Source organism: Periplaneta americana, chromosome 16 (genome assembly GCF_040183065.1).
Source record: "Periplaneta americana isolate PAMFEO1 chromosome 16, P.americana_PAMFEO1_priV1, whole genome shotgun sequence".
Lineage (NCBI taxonomy): Eukaryota > Metazoa > Arthropoda > Insecta > Blattodea > Blattidae > Periplaneta > Periplaneta americana.
The window spans coordinates 69,763,543-69,777,151 of NC_091132.1; the positions used below are offsets into that span (position 1 = coordinate 69,763,543).

Sequence of the window (13,609 nt, forward strand, 5' to 3'; positions counted from 1 at the left end):
TCTACCTACAATAGGTTAGAAAATTGAAATTTCACATCAGTCTACCCTTAAAAAAAAACTGAAGTGCGATTTTTTTTTGTTGAAAATGGCCAAAATTTCATCCTTCCCCTTAATTAGATAGTAGTAGGAATATATGTTAACAGCTTAGTGCTTTGTAAGATTCTGGCTTCCATCATCCCTGGATGAAATAAAATTATGTATTCGCTCACTTTATTGTTACATACTTGTGAGGACTAGAAACAGAAGGAAGTAAACTGATACGACACATTTCTCTGAGTTTCCACATAGACAAGAGCATTGATCTACCTGAGAAATGAGTGTTCATGAGGATGAGCCCATTCTGTTATTACCTAAATCAAACACTGGCTGTCAAAAGAAGCGATGTAATCGGTCACGGAGGGGAAAAATCACTGCAATCACTCGCCGCGCCCAAGTGTGAACAAGAGCGTGAGAAACGAAACAAGTTCGCAGCGCGCGGCGATACAATTAAACACAGCCAGCGCTCCGCATTCCGATGCCGTGCACAGCGCATGTGCAACAGCTGCAGCGCTGATTTTGAGCCGTTTTGCCTTCCGTATCCAACACAAAAGAGGCATTCTTGTGAGTCACTATGTATCGTAATGTTAACAATAGCATCTTCTTTCCATTATTCAGTTCATACAACCAGTCACATAACTTATTTCAGTCTCACTAATTCAAATTCGTGCATCGTTCTATTTTGTTTCGTCAGTCCATTCAACAATTCACGTCAGTAAATTCTAACAAATAATTATTAATTAATTCATAAATTCTTTCAGATTAAAACTTATTCCTTCACACGAATACATTCATTCACGTAATAGTACATTATCCTAGATCATGTATGTAACAGATAACTCCTCGCTACGTTAAAATCGGCAGCACTTTGAAGAGAACAACCGCCAGGATCGCCACCCGTCCGACGTAAACGAACACGAGATGGCAGCACAGTCGCTAATGCAATTCAAATGAGAATTATGACGTGACTCCTTATGTAACAACTAGATGGCAGTGTAGTAAAAATGACAAAAGTTGTTAACCTCAAAGCCTATAAGCCCGACATATCTGTTACATATATGATCTAGGACATTATGCAACGAGCCTATAATGGTAGTAATTAATTACCATTATAGTCAAGTTTCATACGACTTTTTATGCTCGACCATTTTTCTAACTTGAAATTATTCATAAGTATTCATGTTATTCTTATGTGACTGACCTTGTGCAATCTCGTAAATTGTGAGATGTGCGCAGACGCGAAAGTATTGATTTTTTCCGAGGAACAAATGTCATTGACCTTGATATAATCTAGAGAGTAAAATGAACATTAATCTTGATATAACATTGAAATTGATTTAGACATTGAAAAACGAGATGACAAATTGAATTTATTTGAATATTACTTACAATTAACGCTAATTATTATAGTAACAGAACATAACCTTATGCGACAGTATTGGATTTCCAGCCTCCGTGACGTTTCGCTAGTTGTCTTTCGATTGCATATCCGAGAATAATCGATACTTGCGCTTTCATAATGCTAGAATGGCGTTTTCTGATTGGTTGAAGAACTGAACTTTAATGAAAAAGTGTACTTTAATAAGGTCCATTAAAGGGCTGCTACCAGGTGTATAATTACTACATTCCGGCATGGTCGAGCATAAATTAATTTATTTACGTTCAATCTTCCATTCACATGCATGAATTAACCCCTTTCCTCATAATGGGACAGATATGGCACATATCGGTTTTATACTCATATAATTTATAATACAGTATAAGCATATAATATTTAAAACTGCATACTGGGACAGATATGGCACATATCGGTTTTATATTCATATAATTTATAATACAGTATAAGCATATAATATTTCAAACTGCATACTGGGACAGATATGGCACATATCGGTTTTATACTCATATAATTTATAATACAGTATAAGCATATAATATTTCAAACTGCATACTGGGACAGATATGGCACACTGTCAATAACTGGATTTGACCATATGTAACATCATTTGAGAAAGAGAGAACTACTTAAGTTAAGTTACTAATGTGTGCAAAACTGTCCTATGCAGTATGGGGTTAATTCACATTCATCCACTCACATGTATTCATTAATTCCAACCATTTACTCACATGCATGTGAGAGGGAAGTGGAATAGAGAGGGGAGTACGCCAAGAATGACCTATTACACCTTGTTCAGCAACTATTTAAAGACTTAATATTTGAGGAGAAAAATTAGCTCCGGCGCCGGGGAACGAACCCGAGTCCTTGTGTCAATATTACAGAGAATATTCTGTAGGACAAATTAATAAATCTATAATATTCCCATAGCCAGCATAATAACTGCGAATTCCCGGCCAACAAGTCACTCAGCTGAGTGCGCTCCTAGTATAATGGCAGTTGACATTGAACATATAATTATGTCAACATATATATGCCTAACTTGGAGTCAGGCCACAAAGGGAAACATTGAAGGAGGAGAGTTCGATTCGATGCTGTAGATTGAATTCGGCGTAGCTCAGTGGTCAGAGCGCTTGGTACGTAGAACCCAGGACCCGGGTTCGTTCCCCGGCGCCGGAGCGAATTTTTCTCCTCAAATATTAAGTGTCAATATTACAGAGAATATTCTGTAGGACAAATTAATAAATCTGTAATATAATTATTTAGAGGATTTAGTGGAGGATTGTTTTCAGAACATAGAAGGGATGATAGTAAGAGGAAAAAGAATAAAGTGCATAAGATTTGGTGGATGATATGGAGTTATTAGCGAAAGAGATGATACTAAGGGATATGTTTATGGAACTAAACGTCAATTACGAACAGTATGGGATGAGGATAAATGCAAATAACACGAAGACCATGGTTATCGGAAGAAAAATAAAGAAGATAAACGTGCGAATTCGAAATAAAGCAGTAGAACAAGTGAAGAGTTTCAAATAACTAGGGTTTACTACTAGTAGTAACATGAGCAGCTGCCAGGAAGTCAGAAGGAGAATAGCAATGGCAAAGGAAGCATTTAATAGGAAAAGGAGCATCTTCTGTGGATCATTGGAAAAAGAACTGAGGAAGAGTCTAGTGAAGTGCTTTGTGTGGAGAGTGGCAATTTATGGGGCAGAAACATGGACATTACGGCGAAGTGAAAAAAAGCTAGAAGCATTTGGAATCTGGATATGGAGAAGAATGAGGCACGTGAAATGGAGAGACAGACGGACAGAGTAAGAAATGAAGCTGTGCTAGAAAGAGTGAGAGAAGAAAGAATAATGCTCAAACTGATCAGGAAGACAAAAAGGAATTAGCTGGGTCACTGGCTAAGAAGAAACTGCCTACTGAAGGATGCACTGGAAGAAATGGTGAACAAGAAAAAAGTCCGGGGTAGAAGAAAATATCAGATGATAGACAATATTAAGATACATGGATCAAATGCGAAGACTAAGGGGAAGACGAAAAAAGTAAAGATTGGAGAATGCTGGGTTCACAGCGAAGGACCTGCCATTGGGTAGAAAACTATGAAACTTTTACTCCTGATCACATATATAACAGATTAGTCATCCCAATGTTGAAGACGGTAACATGTGGAAGAGAACAACCACCAGGATCGCCACCGTCGATTGGAAACGACCGCTAGATGGAAGAACAGTTGCTCCATGGAATTCAAATGAGAGTTATAACGTGACTTCTTATGCAGTAGCTAGATGGCAGCATAGTAAAATTGATAAACGTTGCCGGCAAAGCCCATAAAGTTGAGCAATCGGTTATATGTGGTCTGGGCTTTTACGCGCCAATTTATGAATAGTAGACCTATGCGTAAAATTTACGTAGGTCAGTATTCCAAAGTTAAATTAAGAGAACGTGTGAAATGAAAATACAAAATAAGAAATTGAGTTGTGCTAGAAAGAGTGAATGAAGAAAGAAGAAAAATGTTGAAACTGATCAGAAAGAGAAAATGTCTGGGTCATTGGCTATGAGTTTGGCATTGAGGTAGCTCGGATGGCTCAGTTGATACAGACCAACTTCGGCGTCATGTTTTGATCCAGCATTTTATTTTTATTTTTGATGTAGTAATAATTAGTGGTAATTAGAGTGTCCAAGTGGTTCTTTTGCGATGGAAGCCGACCGCATGGGAAGACAGTGAATGTGCCGCTTACGTTAGCAATAAGAAAACAAAAGAGGACACTACTACTGCGGAACCGCTACGTAAGCCTACTAATGTACTTACGGGTTAACTGTTGGAAGCGATAATGTCGCTGAATATACTACATAGTTCCCGATCATTTGCACCAGATGGCTGTGCATCGACTGATCACGTGCGGCACATTTAACACTGGGATCATTGTCACTGTCTGTACCCTCCATATTTCTATTAATATACACACAAACTAAATATGAAGGTCATTAAAGAGATTACAGTGGCCAATCCGCTTTTGATCTATAGCAGGCATGTCAAAGCTGTCAAGAACCCGCACAACATTTCATTAAGACGATGATTGCACTTTATCTTGCTGAAAAGTGAACCTTGTTGGATTTGTATTGGTTGTAGTATGAACACGTAATACAGGCGATCACGAAGAACATGGGAGGGATGATAGTAGGAGGAAAAAGAATAAAGTGCATAAGATTTGGTGGATGATATGGCGTTGTTAGCGAAAGAAATGATACTAAGGGATATGCTTATGGAGCTAAACCGACAGATACGAACAGTATTGGATGAGGATAAATAAAAATATCACAAAGACCATGGTTATCGAAAGAAAACAAATAAGATAAACGTGCGAATTCGAAATAAAGCAGTAGAACAAGTGGAGAGTTTCAAATAACTGGGGTTTACTATTAGTAGTAACATGAGCTGCTGCCAGGAAGTCAGAAGGAGAATAGCAATGCCAAAGGAAGCATTTAATAGGAAAATGAGCATCTTCTGTGGATCCCTGATCTATAGTATGAGATCCAACGGTAACAACAACCTGTGTAAGCTTGCCAGATTGTACAGGAAATGCAAGCGAATGTCGGTTCTACTCATACTCGGCAAATATAAACCGAACATGTGGCCTTATATGCATGAAAATAGTCTGAAATCACCTGACGTCGAAGTACTACGAGAGAATTTACTCTATAGTAACTCTAGTCCTCACAGAATTAACCAAAATACGAGAGGAAACTAGGAAAGGTATAACATAATTACACTCACGGGGTTGATGCTGGCGATGAGTAGACTGGAGCGCGGTACGGCGCTGTTGAGCACCTGGAACGTGAGGTATCTGTCCTGGTTGCTGAGTCCGAAGCTCTGCACGATGCCTCCGGTAAGGTCTTGCAGCGCCCTTGTCGTGAAGCCGGCCTGCAGACTCTCATAGCAACCGTACAGCCTGCAATAAAGAACTCGTGTTACACCACTTTCAATGACAGTTCTTTATTTACTCGTAACACTATTTTCATTGCACAGTGGGTACTAAGAATACAATTTAAGTACTTTCTCTAGGTTTGTATTTAGGAGTATGAACACTTCCTGTGACTATATACTATACTCATGACTAGGGACCGGATTTTTATGTAATTACATATTACATTCCTTTCCACCTAACCGTATAAAAGTAACAAATCTTTGCGAATATTGTAATTACCGTTAATATATTAAAATTTGATACAACATATTTTTACATATTTATCCCACATTACATATTATGGCTTGGTATTACATAGATCTACATATTTAGGGGTTTTATTAATTTATACTTCTCTAAAATGAAAAAAAAAAAAAAACTTCTGCTGAGGAAGTTTACAATTTGGAATACCTTTTTACCTACGCAAGAAAGGGCAGATTTCGGGACGAAACATAACATTCTTAGTTCCAGGAAGTAAAACAGGCACTCACCCCATACCGCCCACTGTAAATATGAGTGAACAAAAGTAAACCTTTCTTATACAACTACCTTGTATTGTAAAAATCCCTCAGAAAGTAGCGTTGCCTTCATGCGGTGAAGTGGGACGAGGACGACATGATTTGTCTCGAACTATATCACATATCACTTACTGATCTGAATGAACATTTCACCACCCCCCCCTGGCCGCACCTTTACAAAAGGACCAAACAAAGGAAGACATCCTCTCTAATGCTCAGATTACAATAGACACGTTATTTTACTTTACATACATTACTGAAATTGACGTCAGAAAATCACTAAGACGACTGAAATCTAACGCACAAGGCATAGACGGTATCAGCATATCACTGTTAAATAAAATAATTGACGTGATCGTGCCGACAGTGACCCATATATTTAATGCATCTCTTATAACTAATACCTTTCCTAAAATATGGAAAATGGCACTAGTAACACCTATACCCAAGACGAAAACTCCGACCTCATCAAACAACTACAGGCCTATAAATATTCTCCCCGCGCTCTCCAAAGCACTGGAACACATCGTACACCGACAACTGACAGAACACTTAAACATGTACAAACTTATCAACGAACATCAATCTGGTTTCAGAACAGGACACAGTACAACAACTGCCCTACTCAAAGTGACCGAAGACATGCGAGAAGCAATGGACAGAGGCGAGGCGACCATACTAACTCTACTTGACTTCAGTAAAGCATTCGATTCAGTTGATCTTGACCTACTACTTGCAAGACTTAGAACGTTATATTTATCTGACAGCTGCATTAATTGGCTGGACTCTTATCTTCGTGATCGTCAACAATGTGTCTCAGTACAAAATCGGTTTTCCCCTTGGCGATACACGAAAGTAGGAATACCTCAAGGTACAGTGCTTGGACCACTGCTTTTTTCCATTTAAATAAATGACGTGACTAAAAACTTACACTACTGCAAGTATCACATTTAAGCAGACGACTTACAACTTTATATACATTCCCGACCAAACGAAATTGATGCAACTATTGGCAGACTTAATCGTGACTTGAATCAATTTTCTTCATGGACGAATAAGTTCGGACTTAGGTTAAATGCTAGTAAGTCACAGTCTGTCGTCAGGAGCCTTGGCGTTTACTTAGACGAAAATTTAAATTGGGAATGCCAACTAAAGGGAATATCCAAGAGAATATGCTATGCCATGCATTCTCTCAACCCGTTCAGAAACTTCCTCCAGCCAAAATTAAAACAGACTTTAGTGCAAACCCTCGTATTACCACTGTTTGACTATTGCGACTTAATACTTACAGATTTGACAACTGAACTTTCGAAAAAGCTACACCGTGTGCACAATATGTGTGTCAGATTCATCAGCAATGCTCGCAAATTTGACCATATTACACCTTCGTTCAGATATTTATCCTGGCTGCGACTCAATAACCGTAGATCACTTCATTCGCTTTCTCTTCTGTTTCGAGTTCTCCACACTTATACTCCAAATTATCTTCTTTCCCGGTTTAACTACTTATCCTGCAATCACAATCTAAACACCAGGTCACAAGAGAGCCAAATCCTAGCAATTCCTCCCCATAGAACATCCCACTATTCATCCTCTTTCACTGTCTCCGTCCCTCGTGAATGGAATTCTCTACCTCAGAAGATTAGGGGCTGCCAGACAATAACTACTTTCAAGACAAAGCTAAACAATTTCTTACTGACGCAGACAAATTGAAGTTGTAATTATAATCATAATCGAGTTTAATGATTTAATTATATTTAGGTATGATTATTATTATTAATGTTATTATTAGTACATAATTATTTCATTGGAGTGTTGGGAAGGTAAAAGAATTGTTATGTATTGTATTGTATTAATTATGTTTTGCTCCTTAGCAATATAGTAATTTTGCATTTTTGTATCGCACTGGTTGAGTGGAAGAGAAAGCCGAATGGCCTTAACTCTGCCAGTTAAAATAAACCATTATTATTATTATCATTATTATTATTATCATTATTATTATTGTTATTATTATTATTATTATTATTATTATTATTATTATTGTTCTGCACACGTCTTAACAAGCCGTTCCCATGCAATTTGCAACCTTACCCATCCTATTCCTAATCCTTCCAGGGAAAACCCGTGTCAAGTCTGGCATGAGCCGCAATAAAGAAGTCGACTTTTGAAAAGAAGCTGAACTAAAGGAACAAACTAGAAAGATGTTGAAAGATTAAAATAAAAGCCTTTCAGTTTATTGCTTGACCTCTTTACTTTAAATTTAGTAGATCTATAGGGAAATGGGATTTTCCGAGCAATTATTAAGTATGGTTCTCGGCTAGAATAATCCTACCCTTCCGAATGAGACAGGAATGCCACTTTTCAAACAATAGTTTGTAAATGCCTATAGTTTGAGATTTTAGTAGGTATTTGTTTCTTACAGGGAGCAGCTAAAATGCATATGTCCCACATCTCCTCTTGTTTTCTCCTAATCAAGTAAAGCGAAACAGTGCTTGCAGTACTGTTGTGTCATTCATTTCACTCAGTTCTCTAGTTTTAGTACTTACAGTATAAAGTGCAAGTGCAATCTACTGTTTTTAACTAACTAAAATGGCCTCTGTATCTTCAACCCTAACGACAAAAATAAACTCATGGATTGCGAAGCTTTCACTACAGATGGAAAAACAGTAATGCGGTAAAAAAGTCGGGTGCTCTATGAAATCACAACTGGAGAGTCTTACCTATCTTATACCTGTCAGATATTGATATTAAATATTTTCATGATTTTACTTATCTTGCTACATATTCAGCTTATTTTTCTTACATAAATATGTACATATTTCACACCTTGATATTACATAAAAATCCGGTCCCTACTCATAACCACTAGAACAAATTATTCATTTTCGTAAGAATAAAAACATTCTACTCAACAGCCTTCTTGATTATTTAAATGTTAGTATATACTCGTGTCATCTATCCTCTTTGACCACATTGCAATATATTATAGACTTTCGCAGTCTATCGGCATGCTGTAATGGTTTATGTAAATTTTGATAATGAATGAATGAATGAATGAATCAGAAAAGTGACGTTAATATAATTGGAAACAAGAAAATAATACGAGATGTTGGTTAGGGATTACTATCCATTTCTAGAATTCCAGTTACGTTAATAATATTTTTTATTAGAGTAGACCTATATATATGAAGTTACAAGTAATTTCATTTTGCAATTCATATTTTACAAAATAAACTGTAATTGTTAATTATAATTAAGAGTACAGTCTTTGATGATAGTCATTCGTATTTTTATGGGTAATGTTTTTTGTGAAGAACAAATACTGTACGTGTTTAACCAATCTACATTCACTTTTGTTAAGCGTTAAAGGCTTTTGAAGTGCTTTGAATCCACATGTTCACGTCTTTTTGTATACTTTCCCATGAGGCATTACATTGTTAAAAATTCTGTCATTTTTTTTCAGACACAACTTTAAACTGATCACAAAAAAAAAAAAAAAACAAATACTCAGAACTGAGTCTGCTACAAATCATGTTCAAAACAGCATGAGAACGAACATATAAAAATGAGAATATACTAGCTTTTATTCTTATAAAACTTGAGTATATATTGTGTGCAAGATGGACACTTGAGTATATTCTACTATGCTTCCAGGTTATGAATATGTAATCAAAAATTAGTAGGTACTCAAATGTTTTTATTCTCACCAACAAGATTATTTACTATAAAAGGTCCAGTATTATCATATACTCATTTTTATTATCATCCATTATGTATTCCGATATATGATGTTAGTGGAGCTATTATGTAAATTAGAATAACGAGAAAGGTACTCTGAAAACGGTATCACATTTACTTCGTTGTTAATATCATAAGATTTACTTAAGACTGAACCTAGATCCATAATTTTATTCACTGTGTTGTAGCTGTGTCTTACGTTCGTTTCAAAAGCGAAAACAAAGTGTTTTGTTTATGGCTACTGTAACGATATACACAGTGTTTCAAAACGATGAAAACATTTTTATATGATTATTATCAAGCTATAGGAGACATTATTGATAATGGCAACATAAATTATTTTGCGTCCTGCACTTTACGAAAACAAATTCAGTAACAATAGTACAAAGGTTGATCCGTAGATATTTTCGAATTGACACAATCTATCTCATCGTTAGATTGGACGTGCTACTGCCGCTGATCTGACCTATCGCTTTGACCTCCCAGGTCACCAGACTTTACACCATGTGACTTCTTTTCTTTGAGGTTATGTGAAGGACGCAGTTTATGTGCCAGCTCTACCCTAAAACCTTGAAGAAATAGGTTCTAAGTGTTTATAACGTACTAATGAAAACTTTGAGAGTTTCATAAACAAATTATATGCTAAAAATTAGGACTGATTAATTAAAACAACAAACGGAGAATCAGGAGCAGCAAAATTAATCAGAAAATTTATAGTACCATAACACTAATTTAATTGAAATAATCTGAAGTAGATTATTAAGATGGTTCCGAAATATTCTGCGTAACAAATTACAACATGAATTACTGCTTGGAATTCCAGACTGCAAAAGTCCTTCGGATAGACAAAGTCTTCGTTAGAGAGAAAAAATTTATTACGGTATCTTCAACAAGTCATAAAAAATGAAGATATGGATAGAAAGCATGGAAGACACTTGCGGGTTAGGGCAATGAACTTCTATTCGTAGTATAGCCATAGTTTTTATTATATTTGTTCCAAAGATCTGTAGATATAAAATATAGATTAATTAAGATGTATTTGAAAATACAGTCTGATCTGTTTGGGTACGGATAATATTAATTCTGCAGTGCCCGGGAAAAGTGACATAAGTCAGTTTCCACAAACCTTTTTTGATAATTTATTGACAACTTACACTGGTATATGTCGATTTGATTTTTTTCTGTATGAATTATTGTAATGGGAGAAATACTTATGTCTCTTTTTCCAAGCGAGCAGATGTTCCGTAAGTTGTCAATAAATTATCAAGAAAGGTTTGTGGAAACTGACTTATGTCACTTTTCCCAGGCACTGCAGAATTTATTATTATAAAGCTATTATTATAGTAGGAACAATAATTTATTGCTGGTTATATCATGATTAGAAGATGGGAGTTTCCATATATGACAATCAACAATGCATAATCTGAAAGGACAAATGAAAATCGTAGATGATCAAAATGGCTACTACAAATCAACAGCGGGCACAATGTGTTCTTTGGTATGCTAAATTTGAGTGTGTTAAAAGAGTTCAAAGGAAATTTCGACGTGAGTATACAATTCCATAATGTTGTGGTATCGAACATTTGTAGAAACAGGTTCTGTATTAAAAAACATGCAGGAGGTCGCAGGCGAAACCTAGTAGGAGAAGCAGCTATCTCTTGCCTTGGTCCCCAAACTCCCCAGATCTAATCCGTCCTGATTTCTTCATGTAGGGTTTTGTTAAAGACACTGTCTATTCACATAAACCCAGGAACATTGATGATCTGAGAGTAAAAATTACTCTAGCTTTTCAACAAATCACCCCTCTTATGTTACAACGGACATGGGCTGAATTGCATCACCGTTATGAGTTGTGCAGGGTGCGCAATGGGGGTCATGTGGAGCTCTGAGGAATCTCCCATCTTTCAGTGTTGTATGGACAAAATTTCAACAAATAAAGTTCAGTAGTAAATGTTTTACGATGTTTTTATTTTATGCATACTCAAACGGATTACCCTGTTAGTGAACCAAAGGAACCACGATAAAATCTTAAAATATTATAGAACTTCCAGTTTTAACTTTCCACCCTAAAATTTTCGCTGATTGAAAATATAAAAGAAAGCTGAAACTGTAGAATTTTATTTTATTTTATTTTATTTTTTTTATTTTAGTGACTGGGATTTCTCTTCAAGGCTAATCGTAATTACGATATTAGGTACAAAATTAAAGTGAAAAACTGTGACTTTTATCACTTTTATCACTATTAAAAAGGAAAAGTTAATTGTAGGATAAGAACAAAAGAGTGCAGAATTCCTAAACTGATGCTCTATTTCCTGTAAAATTCGCAAGGGTAGTGGGAATGTTGGATGATTGCAACTGAAATGGAGTGACTAATTTCATTTTCAACATTTTAAACAACTGTTACTTACTTTGCGTAAGCTTTTTCCAAAAGCGGCGCCCAGAATTCGGTGGGATTGGTGCAATGAGTGTAGATTAATCTGCCTCTATAAGTCGGCAGTCGATCGTCTATTAACACGTCCTTCCACTCTCCGAAGTGCCAGAATCGGAACCTGCAACAGAAATACAGACGAACATAGAGCAACGAACAAAAACACATTTGCGATAAATATGTTCCCTGGGAATTATTTTGTTTATGTTATTACCAGAGTGCGAATTAACGGGGCTTGGGGAATTTACCTCCCTGTTGGGAAGATATCCCCCTCTCATAAATTCATATTAACATCCCTGCCAGGGATAACTTCTATTCCTCCTCACAAAATATAATTGTTTTAATACAAGTAGGCTGTACTTTATAAAGTACAGTATAAAGTAAGTAAAGAAAATAATATTGATGTATTATCATCACCGGCAAGCTAACAGTAATCATTAACTTAGGAATTACACATCTTATCTTAAGCCTGCTCATGGATATAATTATTTTTAGTATTATAATCAAGATGCAAGACGAGCAACTCAGTGCGACCAAGCGTTGAGCCGTATCGAATGAGGATAATAATAATTTTATGTATGGTATTCTCTATCTAGGATTCCATCTCTCCATCATCAGAAATCTTAATTCGCACCCTGAATATTACAATGCTATCATCATCGTAACACAGACGATTAATAAATCATTCATAACTACCTATATCTATTGTTTCACTATTTTAAGGTCAGGTAATATAATTTATGTGGCATATGTTCAGAATAATTGTTTTCTGACTACTGCAGTCTGTAGGATGCATGAAAGTAATGAGGAATGTACTTTTACTGATGGGCAATATGCAATATCCAAATTACAGCTTAGATAAATAGCTTTGTTTATAATAATTTGATTTTTCCCCTGCTGGAGAAAAATGTCCGGTTTTTACTTATCATTGTGCTGTCAATTGTCCTAACAATAGCCTACTTTATACAGGTGACTCTCAGATATACACTTCTTCAAAATATTCTCAGTCCTAACAACATTCGATGCAGAATACAAGCTTTGAAGTTCCTAGTGATGCGGTTTTCTACATCTCCTTCCAATTCATGGATCTCAGCTACATACGAAGGGTTCAGAATCATAGTGGGCCAAGCGCCATTTACTAAAACCGTAGAAAACAAGGGTTAAAACGAAGTTATTACCATAATTCAATGGAAACATATGGCAACTAATATACAGTATACACATTAAAACTAAATGATATGGCAATCTTCATTAACCTATGGTATTCACTTACCTTTAACCCTTGCTTTCTCTGTTTTTAATAAATGGCGCTTGGCCCACTATGGTTCTGAACCTTTCATATATTCTCCTTATTGCTTTGTTTCAAACAACCTCAATATTAACAATACTCAGTGCAGAATAAAAACTATGAAGCTCATCGTGATAGGTATAATTTTCTACAGTTTCCTTACAATTAGGCATTGCTATCAGGTTCGAATATTCTCCTCGTCGCTTTGTTTCAAACATCTCAGTCCTAATAATA

General features: G+C 36.0%; 1 protein-coding gene across 2 annotated transcripts in view; it reads right to left on the minus strand.

The window, feature by feature from the left end:
• Positions 1–13,609, minus strand: part of LOC138716410 (calpain-1 catalytic subunit-like) — a 462,282-nt gene that overhangs the window by 54,012 nt on the left and 394,661 nt on the right. For both annotated transcript variants that reach the window (XM_069849474.1, XM_069849475.1), the window contains 2 exons: positions 12,068–12,208; positions 5,214–5,388 (listed from right to left, as the gene is read on the minus strand). In XM_069849474.1, the coding sequence (XP_069705575.1) occupies positions 5,214–5,388; positions 12,068–12,208 (316 nt within the window). The remainder of the gene's footprint in view (positions 1–5,213; positions 5,389–12,067; positions 12,209–13,609) is intronic.